Source organism: Lithobates pipiens, unplaced genomic scaffold (assembly GCF_037356315.1).
Source record: "Lithobates pipiens isolate NorthernLeopardFrog02 unplaced genomic scaffold, aLitPip1_a1.2 Scaffold_19, whole genome shotgun sequence".
NCBI lineage: Eukaryota > Metazoa > Chordata > Amphibia > Anura > Ranidae > Lithobates > Lithobates pipiens.
The window spans coordinates 453,525,418-453,547,849 of NW_027507764.1; the positions used below are offsets into that span (position 1 = coordinate 453,525,418).

The window sequence follows — 22,432 nt, forward strand, 5'->3', positions numbered from 1 at the left end:
AGAGAACCTGTCACCTGCCCATGCTATCACAGAGAGGGCCTGTTAGCCCCCATGTGATTGCAATACAATTAAATTGAGAAAGTGTTAAATAAACAAAAAAAAGTAACCCTCTCTCCCTGCACACATGTGCACCCAAAGGTGTGCATAGGGCATGCATGAGTATGTAAACAGTGATTGCTCCACACATTTGAGGTACTCACACAAACATCAGAGTGAAAGCAATCATTCTAGGGCCATAATTCATTGTTAACTGTAAATTGATGAAGGTTTTTAAAGTGTCACCTGTGGACAATTTGGACTACTGCCGTTCTTCACTATTTCACAGTCACATGCAAGTTTAAGACTTGACACATTTGGCATCTATTTACTCCATATATTTTATTTTTTACCAAACAATGGGTATTGCATTGTGCTTGTTTGCAATACAATTGATTGTGGTGCATGCTTACTGAAATAAATAGCTACCAAAAAATATATAAAAAATAAATATTGAAACTACTTCCATTGTATTCTGAAAGACCTCTGGCTTTATGAAAAAAAGTATTCTTTATTAAGTTATTTTCAAGCATAAAAAGCATATTTTAACATTTGTTTGAAAATTAAAAAATTGCCCCAGGAGCAAAGTAGTGTAAATTATACAATACTTTCCCTTTAATACAGGGGCTGACTGTTAGCTGTATTTCCATAGGGCAAATAACAATATGCACTGTGCAGTAGTCTATAGTGACCAATCAATAATATTGTATATTTATTCATTCATGTAATCATTAATATTGTACAGTTACTGTCATCAGTAAACTGAAACATGTGGAACGTAGGGTTCAACATGTTTCAGTTTACTGATGACAGTAACTGTAGAATATTGATGATTAAATGAATGAATAACTATAAATGTCCAATTGACAACGTTTCTGTAAAAATGGGCACAGATAAGTTTACCAACAAAATGGAAAATCATTATTAACATAGCCATTCTTGTACCAAGGATGGTATGACTGTCATACATGTTTGTTGAATCTCTGTTCAATTTTAGAGAAATCGCTCCCTTTGGCCACTCTAAGTGTACATAAAAACAAACAAATAAACACTAAGGCAAATACTATGAGAATGTGTGCAATCATAACATTACAGCATTTCCACAATGGGTTCTAACCGGAAAATCAAGCTGTTGTCTTGGCAATGACATCACATGATGTACTATAAGTGACTTGTATATAACCCTTTAACATTCTGAAGAGAATAAGCAATTACTAAATAGCTGTCTACCTCTTTGTAATTAGTTTTCTCATTAAAATAAGCAGAACTTTTCCTCTGTGCAGAATCATCCATATTCATGCTCTTCTGTTTTGAAAGATTACATCAATTCATTTTTTATACTGATCACATTTGCCTATTCATGTTGAAAAAAAATGGAAATTCAGTTTTTCTCCTGAATCCTTAAACAATTTATTTTAAAGATGGTATTTTCCAAGCTGAAAACATGCCAGCTGCTGATGAGGCTACTGCATTCTACAAAATATATGGCTTATATATTCTTTTGATGCATAGAGTAGCTTAATGTTTACAAATACAGAAGCACAATCTGCATTCTCTAGCAGCATCTCTCATGTGGTGGTTCAGGAACAAGACATGTGAATGGGTTCCTACTTCCCTTTGACACATTCAAATGTCTCCTTCTGTGTCCTGTTTAAACATGAAAACCATATAAGAAATATATTTAGAGAAGATACGAGAATAACATCGAGCTACAATGTTTTTCAGTGGTCATAGCTTGTATGACTGCTACAGCCACCAAAAAACATCTTATGAATAAAAATGAGAAGATTCAAGCCCAAATTTGATTAGCCAAATCCTTGACAGTATTTCCAAACAAGCCCATGGTTAATTCCACTTTCTTGACCTGGGATTTAACTCAATTGCCAAAGGTGCTGTGATACTGGATGAGAGTAAGCATATGCATGGTATATTTTTCAGATTTGCAAGCTCTAAAGCCTAGTACACACTAACAGGTGTTCAACCTAGTGGGCTAAATGAAAAAAAAAAAACTGAAGAGCTCAAAAGAAGCCAGCATACTAAGTATTCAATGTTAGTACAGCGATCTCCCTTGCTAACTGTCAGGGCTGGGCTCAGACCTTCCTTCTCAGAGCTGGCCACTCAGCTGTTGGCTAATTGCTAGCTTATATCTCTCCACAGTTACTCAGCTGTCGATGAGATCCAGCTCGTCAGTTCTGTCTACTTAAGCCTTTCAGCCCAGTGGATCTCTGCCTTTGCCATGGTCAACTTCACAGAGTCTTGCGTTCCTGTTTAAAGACATGCTTTGCTGGCATCCCTTCTGGCCCCAGATCCTGCTTGCTGTTCCACTACATTGATCCCTGACTTCTGGCTTGGCTGACTATCCATTCCGGTTACTGAACTTTTACTATATTTTGACTAAATTTCTTCTTTTTACTTTTATTATTAAACAAGTGTGATTTAACTGTACTGTCTCAGTCTGATTTCATGGTTTCTGACACTAAGCTATTGTGTTTTGACAGGGGGACTGCCATTGGCTGCAAGCACTAATTGGATGCCAATTGGCAGCCCTTTTTTGGTAATGCCCCTTCGACACAAGCAGGTCTCTGTCATACCAGTTGCCGTACACATGGGCCACATGTCATCTGGTTTCTATTGAACCAACCGATGCTGCCTGATATTCAGCCCATGTGTGCGGCCCTTTAGATGAAGGGAGTTTTTGTTGCCTACCTAACTCATGGATAACCATCTAACAAAAGATGTAAAGAGTCAAGAATCCAAAACAGATCCATTTCATTTTCCAGTCATATAGAATGACAGACTTGCAGTATAAATTGTTGGTGTTACTGACACTTGGTAAACATTGCCAATCAAGTAATGGCTATTAAGCAGGAAATGAGCAAGAATCCACTGCAGTAAATCAGATATCAACATCCATTAGACAGACTACTCTAAAATGCCCGAAGCAGAAATATGATCGGTAGATGAGGGCAACTACATTGTTGACATCTGCACCTAATTTTAATTAATTGGACTAGATGTCTTTTAATTTCGGAATGGTGATTGACTAAATTCAATTTTAAATTCCAATACCCAATAGTTATATTTATTATCTCATCACAAGAATGAAGCAGATCTTAAAGGTTGCAGTTGCTTTAACAATGTCTTGCTGATATGTTAGTTTATTCAGCACAAGATGTAACAAAACCATTGAGATTCCCTATGGTATTAATGATTTAAGTGGTTGTACAAAGCACATAAATTTGTCTGATGCCAGCAAAACACGCAAGTCTGTATTTTCATGAAAGTATAGAGTGTTTGCATGACCTACATTTTGTAAATGCACTTTTCATTGTTTTAAAAACACAGACTTTCTGTATTTAATATAATCCTACAAAAGCAATTTCAAAATTGCTTTCCTTCTCTTTCCATTTGACTATTTGTCTAAATCCCCTGACACAACACATTACTGTTATGTAACTGATGGTTTTTGTTTCTATATAAATCATCAAACAGTGTTTTACATATATAGGTTTGGGGAAAAAATAAGCCCTATTACTGAAATTGAAAAGAACAAGTGTGCAACAAAGTGCTTGATTATTAGGTTATATTCCATCACTAGGCTACTACATCTGAAATATAAACAAGCATAAGGGGTAAAGGGCACATGATAGTTGCCCAGAAACCCCCCTAGGGTATGCACATCGATTGAAAAATAAAGAAAGTATATTTCATTGGTGTCTATTTACAGGGCAAATGCATTGGAAGACTTTTCCAAGTTTTCCATGTGGCTCTCATAATGTAATGTATATATAACTAAGGAAAATCTACAGTACATTTATTAAACATGCTCAGCCTCTGCATGCTAGCAATATCTCCTTTTCACTTTCTATTTTTTTCACAACATCAGTTTGTTCATAATTCTTTCTCTCTGTTTTTTATTTGTTGCTTTTATGGTTAAAGTCCGCCCTAACACTAAAATCCCTGAATTTAAGGACATCCACAATCTACACTAACCTATATAGCCCTGTAAAGAAGAAAAAAAGTATACATACCTTTTTTGAGCCAATATGATCCTCCAGCGGTGGAAGCTCTACAGAGGACACAGCAAACAATGGCTGTGAAATGAATGGGGAGTGACGTTGCCCATAGACTTACTATGGGGCTTCCGTTGTCGGCTGTCACCTCTACACCTGCCTCCACAGAGAAACCGCAGCTGACAGTTCAGAGTGGGATCTGGTTGGATCGGCTTCAATAAAGGTATGTATTCTAAATTCTTCTTTACAGGGCTAGATATGTTAGTGTTAGATTGTGGATGTCTGTAGATGCAAGGGTTTTAGTGTTAGGGTGGACTTCTACCTTAAGCTTAATTATCAAAGTGACTGATCTGAGAATTACATGTGTTGCCCAATAAATTCCAATAAGTTTTTTTTTAACATTTTTATTTGGTTTTGTTATCAAAATCAGGTTTACAGACCACTATTAGTCATGCTAAAGAGAAGATGAATACAAAGTATAATATAATAACCCATATAGATACAGGTGACTACGCACGCCATGATAATCCATCTGATTTAAACAGAACCATATACAGAAGATGTACGTGTTTAGTAATATGGAGGTTTAAATAGTCTTGTCATGTGCAAACAAGTGAGCTAGAACTTTATGTTCAGCCTTTGTTCAACTTTACTGGGTGGATACCATAACAGGAATTTATTTGTTTTCTGAGTAGTAAGTCTTCATATAGTCCAGGATACAGTTTACAGTTTACAGTTTACGTTAGTAGACAAGAGAAGGATAAAGGTCCAGCAGAATTCAAAAACCCTTTTTAAGGCTACATTCACATAATTTTTAGGCTTTTTTGTGGACAGTTTTTGCACACAAATACGAGCATTTTGAAAGCATATTTCAAACATTTTACATATATAGTCAAGCTTCATGTTTTTTTTGCCAATGGAAAGCATTAAATGAAGAAGACTAGCTGAAAAAAACATGAAAACACTTGATTGGTGCATTTTCAGGTAGTCCCATCAAGGTACATAAATGCCCGTTCAGCCTCAAAAAGAGTTCATGTAGCTCTTGGAGCAACAGGCTTTGAGCTTCAAGCACCTGCTTGCTCATATGTGAACTGCCACCACTGAAATAAATGGGATTTTACATATTGCGCATTTTGGAATTTTGAACTACAGAACACTCAGGCCTTAAAGTAAATCTGTCATGAGAAAATATAGGGTAAGTCACTGATGAACTTATGTATAGGGTTAGCCCCCAATGATCTTATAATGCCAACTGCCTGGCTGCTATACTGACTTCTGGCTTTGTGGCTTTGACCTGAAACTTGTACGCAGATAAGGAAAGTAAGAGTAATAAAGTCACAACTTTTTCCACCCATACTTCTTTCAGGTCAGTGCTTCGAAGTACTAAAGTACATAAAGGCACACATCATTACCAGGAAAAGAGGTCAGCAAAGGCAGCCTCTGTTTATCTAATATAAGGTTTTTTTTTAACCTTCAAAGGAATTGTGCGTGGTAAATCAACTAGAAAGTAGAATTGTTTTGGAAACCTGCATAACTATATTCCTATGCTCCCATTTGCTGTATTTCCTAGCTAGGGAGCATTTATGCAGGAATGAAATACATTAAGTATTGATGCTTTAACATTCTATTGTGATACATTATAAAACTCTTGTTCACAATTTATGTTGCTGCTATACATCGCCTAAAGAAAAACACAAATGCATGCATATAAATAGTCAATTAACAAAATAAGACATTTAGTTTAATTAATAATGCTCATAAAATGTAAATGTTTTTGCCAAGCAGCCCAGTTTAATGGAACTCATTCTAAAGCTTTGAGTGCAAAGAACAATAAAACTATTCCAATGGCAGAACACTGAGTTTCAATAAAGTCATATGATTATATTGGGGATGGGGAGCTTCTTCATTGCCTGCTAGTTTGCTGGTAATTTTTTTGGTAGTCTGTATAAGAAGCAGGACAATGTAAATAATATTTCAATTTTAACTATAGGCAAACAAAAAAACATATACGACGCAGTCTGTCATTAGCATTAACTCAACAGTTTTAGAGTCCCTTCAATTGTAATATCTGGAGATCCTACCAGAAGAACTGTTATTTTTCTACTTGATGTCAAATGTTGAAAACTATTTAGGGTGGATTTACTGAAGCCAAATAGACTGTGCATTTTGCAAGTCCAACTCTAGCTAACACATTTTTATAGAAAGCTTTCCCGAGAGGCACATGGAGGCTTCCATTTCCCAATTCTCAATATGAAAATGCTCGTAGCCTGAACCCTGCAAATTCAATAGCTTATGTCACTGACCCAGAACAAGTATGCAGATAAGAAGTCCTGTTTTTTGTTCTGTCTTTCCTGATCTGTATACTTGTTTTAGGTCAGTGACCTAAAAGATGGAATCCAGAGGGTTAGCATAATACTTAGTGAATGGCAACTGCCATACTTCTCTTGGGAAAGCTTTTGTTTAAAGCTGGGGGTAGGTCATTACATGAGACTTGGCACATGTTCACACTTCACAAGTCTTAAAAAACGAATTCTGGTCATACACATTTATAAACAAAGTATGCATGTACTAAGAAGATATTTAGGCTACATTCACACTTGAGTGCAGAGTATTTAGGTGATTTTGAAGGCTTTTTTTCTGCGCTTTTTTGTGCATTTTTCTTCATGCATTTTAGGAGTTTTTTGCTGTATAGCAGTTGCGTTGGGGCAGGATTGCATTTTTTTACCACATAGACTTTTATTGTAGGAGGGCCTGAAAATTGTGCAATATGCATGTTTGAATGATTTTTCAGGTGCTTCTATTGAATTCTATAGGGACAAAAAACGCCAATTAGCCTGAAAAGAAACCACTGTACATTTCTGAGCAACAGGTGTCTAGTGACAGGTGAATGAGCACTAAGATATAATCAGGTACCATTTAAAACAACAGCATTTTTAACGCTGAGCCGGTTGTATATTGAAAATGCTCAGGTGTGAATTTTGCTGTAAACTTGAACTCTGGGGATATTAAAAAAAATAAACCTTGCAGTGGGGCTTCTCCCTCACTGCAAGGGTTAAATGCTTGTTTTTGCTTAGGATATGATTAAAAAGTGTTTTTACGTACCTTATCCCTCACTCCCCTCTCAGCCAGCACTCTCCTTTTCTCGCTTATGCTGTGGGTTGTGGGTGGGCCCTCAGTGCCCTCATTTACAATACAGTACTGCTGGTCCTGCATTGTGTGTGATGATGTTAGAGTGTGACTGACGGATGAAGTAGCTTTTCGGGTACCAGTTGTATGGAGTGAGGGAGCCTGTGGGAGTGAGAGATAAGGTAAATAAAAGTGCTTTTTAAAGGTAACCTAAAATGAGCATTTACCCCTTGAAGAAACCTCACTGCAAGTATATTTTTTTTTCTTACTTTCAGATTTAATTTAACTTAGAATTACCCTAAAGACCATTTTATTTGACTGTTATAGTGCTACTCCTAACAAGCAAAATACTGTTTTAGGTCAGAAATGAAAGGACTGCATACACAGTCAGTCCATTAATAATTAATTTTTCAAGATTTAATCTAGCTGTACACAGCTCGACTTTCAATCGATTTCCCCATCCATGCTAATTGTAATTTTTTTATTCAGCAGCCAAGGCATCTGCACCTGCCCAAATGCAGTGGCACTACAGAAGTGTGACTGCATCTTATAGAATGTAATTACTGTTCAGCTGATCATTTTTTATCCAGTTCAGTTGACTTTTGGTGAGCAAAGTGGTGCTTGCAGAGTCACGCACAGCTCAGATTTTGTCTGATTCAACAGGTATCCCTTTTGGCAAGCCTTTATTTCTCATGGACAGCTCTAGATCCTGTTTATCTCCACTTATCTTATATTTAGGGCACCTAATTTTCCAGCCAGGAAAAATCATGGCATGCAGTGGTGGGCAGGATGTCTACACTCACTCTGCCTAGGCAAGCTCTAGAGACCAAAAGGATAAGAAAAAGCATCCTGACAAGCATACAAATTTAGTAGCAGACCACACTCCAGGCCCTCTGGTTTTGTTTGCCACCAGATGGATGGAAAATACGGTTTCCATCCATCTGAATTTAGTGGAGCGGATGTCAGCAGACATGTCATTGCTGACATTTGTCACTCATAGAACTGCATGGAGCGTCCGTTCAGGTCCGCCTAAAAAAACTGACATGTGGACCTGAACGGTCCGCATGTGTGAAAGGGACCTTAGAAGTTGTCCACCCACTTCTTTCTGCTTTGTTTCCAAACCAAGGTCTCCAACATTTAGCTCTGAGAGACAATCAGGATATCACTTTTTATGAAAAAAAGGCCTTACAATCTACGGAAAGAACATGTATCAAACCTACTGGTAAAACCAAAATATCCGTTTGAGTGTCCGCACCACTGACTAAAATTTTCACAAGGCTGTTCTGCCTTCAGCCTTAAAAGTTGCCACATGGCACCCCCAATGATAATACACTGTTCTACACCTACTACACTTTAATAAACTCTGCCTTCAAATAAATCTCTTATGAAGGAAGAATATGAAGCTGCCATTTTTAACTTCCTCTTGAAAATTAAAGTTACTTGGCTGCTATGAAGACCTCTGACTTTAGTTCTTTCAGAGTCACTATCTCAGAAGTAATAGGCAGATCAGGAAAGTCAAAAGTCCTTACCCAGGTGAATAACTTAAAGCATTTCAAAGTTGGGGTTTTGGCATAAGGGTCCTCTTTTGTAAGTTATACTATTTTTTACATTGGTAGATAATCTGTGATAAATTGATTGTTTAGAGGAACTTCAAAGATGTAACCCACCCACCAGAACACTTTGATAAGTGCTTGCAGCCATTGGCTGCAAGCACTGCTCTTTGTTGGATTTACGAACAAGTTGGACTTATGAACGAGCTCCCGAAACGGAACTTATAGTAAGTAGGGGAATTACTGTACTACATTGTGCAACCACTTTAGCTTTTAGGCAGAACTAGGTCACATAGCATGTAGTTATAAGCTTTTATGTTTTACCATAGTCTGATCATTTGAACTCAATTTTGTGAATATTATGATTTGTTTCTGTTATTGCTTTAGAGAGTAAATATCTGCAAAAGTGCAGTTTCAAGGGGGTCCTCTTATTAACCAGACTTCACATACTCCAGAATTTTTCTAAGTACTTGGAGAATGACACACTTTCTCATCCAGCTTCCTAACTGTTTTCCACAGTCCACAGACTCCACATTCTCTCTGTTCCTTTCCACGTGCATGCATTGAGTTATTTCGCAGCAAAACAATGATGTTTCTTTGACTCCCAAGAACCTACCCTCACATGGTGTGTAGGGAAAATAATCTGGGAATATGTAGTCGTGGGGGCTGCTCATACATCAAAACTGCCCTCCCACTACCTGTCTGTGTAAGAATTTTAGTAGCATTTTGAGTTTAAAAAAACATTGTTTCTTGCTATAGGAGCAAGGTGAAAGAATATATGACTGCTGAGACAAAATCTAAAAGGGTAGAGTGAATTTTGGGGATACATTTGAAACATGCTTATATACATTTTTGAAGTGACCTTGCTGATATTGTTGTACTTCAGAGAAAAGTCTGTCCTCTTGGAATTATTGGCTCTTTACCCAGCCATGGTATTTCTTCTGGTGCCTTCCCCAAAACATATTACAAATAACGCTTAGATTGAAATTATGTTCTAGCAATGGCAGATTCATGACCTACAAAGTCAGCTGTAGAAAATCTTCTGCAGGTGCAGAAATTTCCCTAGAAGACTCCCCAGGAGAAATTAAAAGCCTGTGTTGTTTCAGCCTACTGGCATTCACTGAAATACCACTTTTGGGTGGACTGACACTTTCAGCACCAATCTTTTCTGACAGGCAAGCAAATATGAATTCTGCAACATGTCAACATTACAACTTTTGTTATAGTCTTTAATCCCCAAGAAGACAAGGGAAAACATCCATGGCCCGTCTATTAACCATCAGCTAAATTGTGCTGTAATGTCAAATATGCATCTGTTTAATTTAAAACAAAATTAAAAGTGGAGTGGTATGCCACTGCTCCGATATTCTAAATATTACAACTAACATTTATTTAAGCAATATGTTATGAAACATATTATATACAATGTAAATGCAATGTATTTGGAATGCATTCCAACATCTGGTAAAATAAGATCCTTTTGCTGCTGAATTGCTGAAAACACCCCTGACATTCTACAGATGTGTATGCTTAAGATTTCGTTACAACCCAACTGCTTTCAAGATCCATTTAAAATACATTTTTTCCCTCAGTATATTTTTTTCTCCTCTCAAGTGGAAAAATTCTACCTAGAAATCATTATTCAATGACACAGAGTAAACTTGACATTGCGAAAGGCTGCATAAAGGAAGTGCATTCAACTGACTTGTCAAAACTTTTCATTCAAACATTGCTGTCAGTCAGGCTCATTGTCTGGAAGCACTGTAACAAATAGTTGTCTTGTCAAGTTTACAGTCATTTAGTTGCTGCTTATTGCCAAGTACCAAAAAAATAAACACAATAGCTATTTTGTTAATGTAGCAACATTTTAAACCGATTAGGAACAATGCACATTTTAGCAACATGTATTTTAGCAAATATATATACAGCTTCAGAGTGAACACACATAGTCTGATTAAAGCAAACAGTGTAATAGAAGCAATGTGAGCAATATAATCATCTCTAAAATCCACTGGACTGGAGTAATTATTTTGGTTGTCGGTTATTCCACATAGCAATTTGCTGACAAATGTCTTTGGATAGAAGCAAGTACACACTATAGAAGAATACAATTTGTTCATTGCTGAGGTTAGAGGTTTACAAACATTTTTAACACCTTTATCCACTTTGTTCATATTTCCTCTCAGAACTACAGAGCACCTGGGAATGGGGAAAGGGGGAGTATTCCGTAGTTTTAAGGCTACTTTCACATTGGGGCTGCATCGTGTTAGCGATAATGCACTGCTCATTTTAGCAGTGTTTAACCGTCTTTTTAGCCGTGCTTTTTAGCCGCTAGCAGGGCACTTTAAACCCTCGCTAGCTGCTGAAGAAAGAGTTAAAATCGCTCGTGTTGCAGCGTTTTCAAAGAGATTTTCACATACAGCGCTCCCAAACCTCCCCAATGATGCTGCTTGCAGGACTTTTTGTAACATCCAGCAAGCACACCGCCCCAGTGTGAAAACACGGGCATTCACACTGGGGTGGCATGGGAGGCGCTTTTACAGGCGCTATTTTTAGAGCTAAAATTTGAAAAATGCCTTCAGTGTGAAAGTAGCCTAACACACTTCCAGTTTTAGAGTGACAACATTGCTCCTCCACAGACATAGGGGGTGATTTACTAAAGCCAAATAGACTGTGCACTGTGCAACATGCAGTTGCACACTGCAAGAGCAGTTGCTCCAGAGTTTAGTAAATTAGCAGGAGCTCTGCTGACTTTCATCATCCAATCATGTGCAAGCAAACATACTGTTTTTTTTTTATTTACCTTGCATGTGATTGGGTAATCTTTGCAAAGTGAAGCTTTACCTTAAATACTAAGCCCTGGAGAAACTGCATTTGCAAAGTGCAACGGCACTTCAAAAAGTGCACAGTCTATTTGCCTTTAGTAAATCAACCCCATAGTATGATCAGTGGGCATCATAACCCCAGGATCGGAAGTATGTTACTAGCAATTTCACCAGGTGGAAACAAGGAAAAAAAGCTAACAAATTCAGTTAACACACTGAAGGACTGGTAAGCTGTGCCATGTTAAAATGTTGTTAACGGGTTTGGGTACATTTTGAAAGTATGAAATATAAGGTTTAAAATAATTCTGATAATTCTCTGGAAGAGATTAAATGTTTGAGTAAACTTGCTTAAACATGGTGGCTTCAGAAAAGAAAGGAATGTTACATCAATTATTTGTTAATGTAAACCAACATATTAACCCAGGTGAGGTCTATTTAAACTTTTTTTTTTGCCTTTGAACAAATAGGGGCCCTGAGGCTCTCCAACTCTTGTTTTAACCTACTTACATGATAAAGCTTCCTTTGGTTAAGAATACATTTTCCCTGGGTCAGATTAACTCCTTGGCTGCCGCTGCAGCTAGAAATACAGTGTGCAGTAAACTTTTAGACCCTTTGACAGCCACAGACTAAAACTAAACATACCAGCACATTAGTGAGGAAATTAAATACCACGCAGAAGCTTATTTTCTTGCTGTAAAAGGAGACTTTGTTTCATGGGGGAAAAAAAAAGACATTTGTAAAAATTTGAGGCAGTTTAACTGTGACTACAACAGCATCAATACATGTTACATAGCACTGAATTTTAAGAAAGTACCATAATGTACAATTTTATTACATTTGTCCACTCGCATGAAATAACGTTTTTAACATTGTTAACACAAAGGTAATCATTGTCATTAGCTGCAAGTAGTACAGTATAAAATTAAAGTGGTTGTAAACCCTCTAGTTATACTTTGGCTTATTGCAATCTGCATTGCAAATGCTACTGATACTGTGACTGAAACTTCACTTACTTGTACAATCTTCTCACAATCTGTCCTGTAATCTTTTATGACGTGAACGGCGCATGCACAGTCTGTCCATTCTTTTACGGCATGCTATGTCTGTGCTATGTGCCGTTTCTGTATCCTCAGCATGCCAGGTCATTTCTTTCCCCTGTAAACGGCACAGCAGCATTGCGATAGTGTGCCCTTCTCCAACTTCCTGGTTCCCCCCTTGTGACTGTGAAACATCACATAGGGGGAGTGAACCAGTGTTTCTCATACGAGCAAGCAGCTGCAGCTGCGGCAATAGAGAGAGCATGCGCTAGCTTTGAGCAGGGGAACTGAGAAAGGGCGGAAATGACATCAACAACAGAGAAAGAAATCAATAACAAAGATGGCGCAGCCAATTCTCAGAAGAGGTTATAATTTATCAAACTACAAAAAGGTACTTGCGAAATGTTTTTAATAATGCTACAATGTGTCAGGCATGTAAATACTTTGTTCTATGATAATATTCTAAAAAAAAGGAAATAAAAGCAGCATTTACTTCCTCTTTAATAGTGCATGGGATGCTTCAAAGAGACATCTCTTTGTAGTCAAAGTCACACACAGCAATGTATTGGTCCTTTGGATATTATCATAAAGTAGATGTAGTGGCTACATTAGTTTTTATTTTGCAGGCTAAGAAAATGTTAACAAATACAGAATACCTGTTGATATTGCCAGAAATGCAATGTTTGTTACTTCCTGTTAGATGAACTGGAAGAAAAAACAATCTTATCTTTTTTGTGTAAACTACTTATTTCATCACCATACATGTACTGTACATGAACAAAGACAGACATGTTTGAAATCCTGTCTAAATAACTACAATGGTTATTCCACAGATGCACTTGAGTAGTGGGAGTAGTCACCCAAGAACAGGAAGTGTGTCATGAAGTGTGTAAGGCTCTGTTCATGCTAGTGTGACTCCAAAGTAATGCAATTTCGAGTGCAATTTTAAAGCACCTTTCATGCAACCTTATACTCTCTAGCACTCAAGTCAAATCAAGTAGTGCAGGAACCTTCAGTCACTGTCACTACGACTTTAAATCACATAGATTGGAATGGGTGCCTTTCAAATCAATGGGCTGCAGCTTATCATCCGGCCCAAATACTGTAGCTGCTGACTTTTAATATCAGGACACTTACCTGTTCACGAATACAGTGGTGTCTTCACCCGAACCTATTTTTTAATCGGCTTTCTGGTGCTGCTGCCGCCATCTCGGGTGAGGGAAACCGTCAGTGAAGCCTTGTGGTTCCCTACTGTGCATGCATGAAGCACGCTATGCTTTGTGAATGGCCCGGTGGTAGGTGACGGAGGAGGGGGTCGGAACTTCGGAGTTTGCCGTGGCGCAGTAAGCCGAACGTGGAAGCTTGTACCTGTCAAAAACAGGTATCCCCTCCCCTGAAAGATGACAAATGTGGCAGCGGGGGGGGGGGGCAAAAAAGCAGAGCTTCCCCTTTTGGGTGGAGCTCCGCTTTAATGTGTCCAAAGTCACATGACAAGTCGCACTAGCATGAGCGGAGCCTAAATATAAATCCCTAAAAAGTGAAAATAAAGGAAAAGAAAACTCTTTTGCATCTATGATCTGGTAATCTACAGTTTATTTTTGGCTGTAGTGATGATTATATTTGATTGCCCCTTTCTGAAAAGTTGTACAGCAGGTATAAGATTGTGGAAAGGGGTAAGTGCTCAGTCCAAGGTCCTTATTAAAATGTAACACACGAAAAAGTATGAGTACAGAGCAATATACAGTAAGAAACAATAAACTAAACCATATAGACAAACAAGTATTTCCATTACATGTTAGAAATCTTGTTACTAGTATGTCGGTTAATTGTGTACACTTTAATTGTTATTTAGGCGCAGTCATAGGTGAAGACATGGAGAGAAATAATGTACAAGGTATAGAGAGAAGAAAAAGAGAGAAAAGGTGTGAGGTAAGAAAAACAATAGTCTGGTCTGGAGCCTTGCACTACCAAGGGTCAGAACATAAACTTACCTAAGAGATAAAGTGTAAGCACACACTGCCATTGTGCTCTTGCTAGGCATCTAACATTCCCCTGTGCCTTTAGAGAGGAGTGGGCTCTGTCCAGGTGTTCTTGCCCCTAATTTATCCACTGCTATATATATGCTCCAACTTGGAAACTCTCAAATATAGAGTTACGATTGCAGGATCTAGAGGTTCCTTGGCGAGGCACTGTGGCTTCCACATATATTTACAAATGTGTGCAACTAAATCATCTGTTTTTAATGTGAATTGTTAGACAGGATTATTTATTATTATTATAATTATTTATTTTTTGCAAGTCAGCTGGTAAGCATGATGGGAAATTTTATATTTGTTTGTGATAGCCCTTGCAAAGCCCTTCCATGGGCACCTTAATGCAAAGGCTATAAATGGATATGACATGGGGCCATATTGGATGCTTTCAGCTGCTACTGTGCTCCTGCTGGGCATCTAATGTGTCCATGTGCCTTAAAGGAATAGCGGGATCCCTCCAGACATATTTGCCCATAATTTATCCACTGCTATATATGCTCCAACTTGGAGACTCTCAAATGTAGAGGGGCATGGCTTTGAAGGAATGCAAGTCTGAGGCCATTTACTTTTCTTTCAGCCTGCTGAGCTAGTGGTGTGAAGTGTCTCTCATCCCCTCATTCTTCACTTCTTTCTGGATCAAGCACAAGACAGCCTGCACCCTTACATTGCTGTGAGACACCAGATTCTTTACCAGCAGAGCAACTTGAGCAGCAAGTGGCTACTGGGAAATTTTCTGCTTGTCTGTAAATCGCTAAGCTTAGCTAAACGTAGCAAAGATAAATTGTGCTGTGGAAGATCCACGCTCAACTGTGAGATTGGGCTGATAGTCTTAAAAACCATTTACATTTGAAGTCTACATTTTAGAGCATCAGAGGAAAAATACCAAATCCACACTGACCATTGGGAAAATACATTATTGGGAATCTCAGTTATCCAAGACATAAGAAAAAAGCACCTCCATTTTCATGATATTGTTCAAGGAGTTGTGTTTTTTTGTAGTAATTTACTGAGCCATGTACAATGGAAAGTACATCAAAGTCAAAAGAAGATAAGGACTCGCCATAGAGTTCATTGTACTTATTGAATATTGCATGCCAAAAAGGGAGGGTTTTACTAAATTCCCACCACATGTAAATATAGTGCCTACTGAATCACTGCATATTTATACAGTTAATTTTAATTTTAGATATGCTTTAAAGAGGAAGTAAAGGCACTTTAAATTAAAAATGCAACCTGCAAGGCAGAGGCATAATGAGATAGTATGCATAGCATACTAGCTCATTATGAATAATTTACCTGAGAACGAAGCCCCCGAAGCGGTCCTCCTCCTTTATCTTCACCGCTGCCATGTTTCCCAGAGTGATTTCTGGGTCTCGCTGCTTTGGCACTCTGATTCGCCGGAGCCGCGATGACGTCACTCCCGCGCATGCTCACGGGAGCCGACAGGAGCGGCATATCGCCGTGATCTGCGGCGTGCTCAGTGCGCCTGAGCGCCGGTGTCTACGGCGTATGTGCCATAGACAGCGGTGCCTGTCTTTTTGTAAATATCTCCTAAACCGTGTAGGTTTAGGAGATATTTCTTGGACCTACAGGTAAGCCCTAATCTAGACTTACCCGTGGGTCAAAGTGGTTTGTAAGGGTTTACAACCACTTTAAATGCAGGAATAAAGTTGACATTTTGGTTGCCAGCCTGTGTTTTAAACCTTATCTACCAAAAGTCAAATACAAGTTTTGCCCATATTAATAATAAGTAAATGGGACTTTGAGTGCTTGGCTAATTTAACAACCATCCACTACGTATTGGGCATTCAAGTAATGTAATTATCATCACACAATCAAGCCTGAAGCTTTACAGAAACAACTTGTTTGGTTAGGTATGGCTGTACCAGAAAATTGGAGAATACAAATAGAAATAAATACCAAGTACATGTGAAGCAGTTGAGATAGGTAAGTAACAACTGCTGAGCTAGTAGTAGTAACTACAAATGATTCTGCCTAAACAGAACCATAGAGGGCGGATTGGCTTGAAGAGGGCAGATCTGCTAGCACAACATCAGGTGCCAGCTGCAAAAACCCAGATGAAACAACCAGCTGCCATTTACATCAGACAGGAATATGGCAGTGTGGGAACTGGTGTGCAGCGGGGATGTGGCTGATCACAGCAGGATAATGGTGAAATTGCTGGGCATGTGAGTATGTTATTTGTGCATAACCATGCAAAAAAGATAAGAGGGGTTAACAGCGAAATTAACTCTGGGGGCTAAAGTTCCTTTTAAATGCCCCACACACTTCAGTGTGATCAGTGATAATTCTTGTACATTATGCACTCCCTCCTCTGTTTTTTTTACCTCTATACACATAGGGGGGCATCAAATATTAGGGTCAATGTTGTGGTTTTCAGACAGAACCTATTTTCATAACCTGCACACATGTGAAAACAAAAAATACAAAGTGTGGCATATAACCTACATCTTTTTGTAAATTATCCAATAAACATACACCTATACCAGCTTACTAGGTTAAATTGATGTAGGAAGAATCATGAAAAAGCATACTTTTACCATTTTTTCTAGTCTAAGTGCAAAATGTGTCATTATGAATGATTACAAAAATAATTTTAAAATAGGTTTGCCAATTTGCACTAACATACTTCGGAACAAAATTACAACTGCAGTTTTATCATGAAATTAAATTCTGCACAAAAGACATTTCGAGCATTCTGCACTTTATCTTTCTCTTTCCCGGGTCATTAAAATTTATATTTATTTGCAGACCTAGAACAATAGCACAGCTGCTGCTTATTTGCACAGGGATAGCCTATCTAAAGGTGCTTTGCTCATTTGCTACTCAGATAATACAGGAACATGACTAAATGTTTACATATAAGCATTCAGATTGCCATGGTAAGAGCTTGACTATTAACTCAAACGGGCCTTTATTTATGGAGCCAGAAACATTGGAAAAGTGAACAATCATACATTCATAAGTCAAAACCTCATAAACTTATACTATTACATATTTGTGGTAAGACTAAATTTAAAAGCTTTTTTTTGGCAGCCTGTATTAGTAATTATGTGCTGCAAGTAAAAAAAAAACAAAAAAGCAAATTAACTGAATACAACTAGTAAACTGTAATGTGACTGCATAAGGTCTCTTAATGCATGATTGAGCATACCTTTCAAGTGCTCTGTACTGCAAGCAATGTTTTGTATTTCCAGCCCCTCAAATCAGCCTTAGGCTTACTCTTTTTATGTAGATTACTTAGCACTTACATTCAGGAAGCACTGCTCTAAAATTTGCACGAAAAAGCCATGTGTGGAAAATATTTTAAATGATGTGAACTTAATGTTATAAGTAATCATTGCTTAGAAAAGAGACAAGTTTAAACAAATTGAATTGATTGTGCTATGCCATGTATAATACAGTGCACTATTCAACTAAAAAATGTGTGCAACATAATTAAAATTTAATTTATTAGTCAATAAATCACAGAACAAATGATGAAAAAACATCTCATCTTATGAAAGCAGTTTTGACTTAATTTCAATTAGAAATGAGCATAAGCAAATTAATAAAAACAGAATATCTAATTGCAGTTATGATTACCTAAAAATCCTTTTGATTACTTTGTTAACTTTTAGGATTCTGTTTAATTCAGTTTAAGGAAGATCTATCACTATAATTTTCTTACAGCTCTGTCCCCTATGGGATAGAGTAGCCATGTTAAAGAAGATCTGATATTCAAATTGTTTACAGTTCTGTCCCCTATGGGACAGAGTAAAGCCCCGTAAACACAGACATAATTTTGGGAGACATGTGCCCTTTTAAAAAGAAAACAGCGACATTCTGCCCATGTGTATGTCGGTCTGTCCGACAGAAGCAGGCCGTTCGGCTTGCATGTTGGAAAACCAGTAGCTGACTAACTCCCGATCAGTGCTCTCAGACAATAGCAGATTGCTGATCTGAGTGTTCTGGCAGGGGGCATCCCCCTGCACATTCTCACACATATATTTTGTAGAGCCACCAGTGTATACCAGGTTTATAAACTGAAGAGAGTTGGTCCTGTTTTTTCAAGGTACACTAAGTTAGGTTAATTAGTGTTTGACCTTGACATTTTCCACATTATGCATTTCATTGCAGAAAGATGCACGTGTCCAAATGAGTATATGTTATAATGCTCTAATTTAGGTGTGTCAAATGGGTGTGTTTAGGTGACATGCAGCCCTTTCTTTCTTTCTTTTTGGCTTTATTAACCAGTTGATTAAAAACTGTTTTCCAATTGATAAAGTCTACACTTCCTTACACTATTCTGCACCTTTTTAATTCATAAATCTCAGGGGAAAATATTGTAAGTTTTTGCTATAATGTTATAAGCAAAGTGCATTTGTCTTTTCTAGAACTGTGTTTGTGTGGGCCCTCAGTAGAAATGTTCTATGCAAATGATTCCAGCTTTTCATTTGAGTCATTCCTGCTTTGGTTTCTTCCATTCTCATCACTTCTCACATTAACAAGATGTAATCAACTGTCCAATATTAGACTTTAAACTAAATGAATCGTCCTGTGTTCTGCAGCCAAAGGCAAGACCATATTAGCTTCTATTTAGATCTGCAATTGCCATGGTGCTGCACATTTGACCAGCTATAACACTGAAAGGTCAGTTGAGAGCTGACATAAGATAGAGGCAAGCCTTGAATGTAACATACATAGGTATAATGTAATAGAAAGCAATATTGGTATGTTTGATTAATAATTTAATTCATTGGTATTTCTAATGCAAGATTTATTTTGGTAAACTGTTAAATGGTTGGTGGGTTTAGCTCTGCTTTAAGAATCAAGAACCATCATGCTGTTTAAGAGTATAGCAATATCATAACAAACAGTAATAAATTAAAGATGTCAATTTCAGGGGGAACAATAATAACTGAGGGTGGCTTCCTGGCTCATTCGATTACTATCCCCCAAAGTACAGCTGATCAAGCAGGATCAGTAGCACCCCAATAATATAAACTTGCCACCCGATCCAACCATTTTTTAGCTGTCATTTTATGTTTATGGTTACATATTTCTCCATTTTACTTCAATGACAATTTCCTTATCAGTTTAATTTCCTGTGTAAGGTTTTTTTTGTTTGTTCAGCTGCCAAACCTCTAAACATGGCAAGCAGCAACAAACAGTTTTGAAACAGTTGTTTCTTGATGGCCTGGTGTTCTCAGACCTAGTCTATAAAGGTGGTTTGTAAATGGCAACAAAATTGTAAACATTTGCACAGGAGTCTTGTTTTGCCATCCACAGGGACAAAACTGTAGGAGTTGCAAGGGATTGAACTTGATGGACATCAGTCTTTTTCAACCTAGATAACTAAGTAGTTTGACCACTGGGATGGATCTTTTTCAGTAGCTTATGGCATAAATGTACCAGCTTGTGTTGTATTTTTTTAGTCAACAGCTGTTTCTGTGAGATAAAAGTGGCATTTGGTTAATATGCAGATCAAAAAACATGTACACTCAAAAGTGATGATGATTTGTCTTTGTAAAGTTTCAAAACCTTTGTGACATGTAGATGGCTGGAAATGTATAAGTACTAAAAAGATATAACAGTAAAACATTTGGTGAACAGTGGAAAGATATAGTTTCTTAAATACAACTCATTTCACTAAAGGCAGCAGATGAGTTTATGGTTACATATCAAGAACCTCAAAACCATTAAATTCTAGCCACTGAGAGGAGACAATTTGCAGTAAATGTAATTCAAGTGCTAAAGTTGGCCATATAAAGTAGACCAGTGGTTCTCAACCTCAGTCCTCAAGTACCCCCAACAGGTCATGTTTTGGGAATTTCTCTTAAGCCGCGTACACACGGGCGGACTGTATGGCCTACTTAGTCCGTCATACAATCCGACGGACAGTCCGTCCTACTTTCGAATGAACGGACTTGACCACACACGGATGCACAAACAGTCCGTCGAAAGCTTGCGCGATGACGTGTACAGCACGTACGACGGGACTAGAAATAGGAAGTCCAATACACAGCAATGCAACCTTTCGCCGTATAAATCCTTTCTGAGCATGTGCCATTCTTAGTCCGTCGAACTAGCCTACTGACGAGCGGATTGTCTGCTGAAACCAAAGTATGACGGACAATATTTTGAAAAATCCGAAATACTTAGTACGCCAGACTGCACACTGAAAAAGTCCGATGAAGCCCACACACGAGCGGACTGTCCGCTGAAATGTGTTTCGACGGACTAAGTAGGCCATACAGTCCGCCCATGTGTACGCGGCTTTAGATGAACTATCTGTCCAAAATACCAAGCCATTAAATTTGATTTAAAGCATGACAAAGGAAAACCTGCAAACATGTCCTGTTTGGGGGTGCTTGAGGACTGAGGTTGAGAACCACTGAAGTAGACACTTAAAGTATCAATAGCTCCCAAAATAAAATTTTTACATTGATCTTCCAATTTCTCCATATTTAAATGATATAAATATGTTATGTAGCATAAATAAGTGGGTCAAGTACATTTTGGTAAGGTGTTCATATACTGTGATCATGTGACATCACTAGCTCACTCACTGTGAGATCTGAAGGCAGAGCAATACAAAAAATGCTGTGATGCAGCTAGTACAGTTCAAGGCAGGAAGTCTACTATGTCTACCCATGCTTGAAAAGCACCAATTGGCTCCCTGGACAATGTAAAACATGTCCCTCAAGCTTGAGGAATGTGTGTTAAATGGGGCGGCAAGCAGGGAGAGGAGGCTTCTTTAAATCATTCTTGGAAGATCCGACCTGCTAGATGACATGATCACTCCAGTCTGCGCATGGGTAAAAGGGGTGGTTGGTGGGTTAGGTGCTGGAGACAGTGTGGACATGTCAATGATTCTGGAGCCAACCCTGTATCTGACCACAAGATTCACATGGGGTGGGTTGCAGAAAAAAAGGAAGTTAGCAGTTTTCTTTAAATACACTTGTGGGGTGCATGCGCATGAATGGTGGCAATGACATGGTCAGAGCTACTATTAGTTTGCCATTGACAACAAGGAAGTGAAGAGAAATTGCAGGATGTACAAATATAAAGAACAGGCTCAATTGAAAGCTGTCGCTATAAGGTACAAAAGTAAGTTTTAAATATAAATACACTTAAAAAATATTTAATTTTAATGACACTATTCAGCCTGTTTTGCCAACAGCCATGTAAAGAGGTCATCATATTAGATTCCCTTTAAATTGATTGCTTAGCAGAGGCCCATACATTACATGGCTGTAAAAAAGAGTAATTAAATTTTTTCTGTTAGCTTGTATTTAAAATTCTAAAACAAACTTAAAAAGGCAAACTGAATCTGTTAGCAAACTTATTTTATTGATATGTGTGTATATATGATTGCGAGCTAGAATCCTTACATTTGTAAGCTCCCTGAGGGCAAGGTTTGATGTGAATGTACAATATAGATGTAAAGAGCTGTATAAATTGTCATCGCTATATAAATACCTGTAATAAATAACTATTAGCAAAGTCTCAATTTAAACGTTCAATCGTTTTTAATCAAGAGCTGCACTGTGTTTTCTATTCATATAGTTGTCCTTTTTTTTTTGGTAAAAAATTCTCTTTTTTTTGGCTAACAGCATGGAACATATTGAATTACACTACTATTCTGACTATTTTCTCTAATAAGTTTTCATTAGTGTTTGAGGTCAGATGAGTCATTTAGAAAGCTCAGGAATACATGCAAAAAGGTTGTGTTTGACATCTCCAAAGTTCTATTGTGAGAAAAATAACAATTAAGCTGTATGGGACAAAAAAACAAAGTAACAGAAT

At 37.8% G+C, this 22,432-nt stretch overlaps 1 protein-coding gene across 9 annotated transcripts in view; it reads right to left on the bottom strand.

Moving 5' to 3' along the window:
- The window catches only part of TOX (thymocyte selection associated high mobility group box), a 304,338-nt gene that overhangs the window by 233,130 nt on the left and 48,776 nt on the right, over positions 1 to 22,432 (bottom strand). For 4 of the 9 annotated variants that reach the window (XM_077492744.1, XM_077492743.1, XM_077492745.1 and 1 more), the window contains one exon: positions 7,152 to 7,337. The exons of the other annotated variants lie outside the window; for them this stretch is intronic. In XM_077492744.1, the coding sequence (XP_077348870.1) occupies positions 7,152 to 7,337 (186 nt within the window). The remainder of the gene's footprint in view (positions 1 to 7,151; positions 7,338 to 22,432) is intronic. 9 annotated transcript variants of the gene reach the window in all.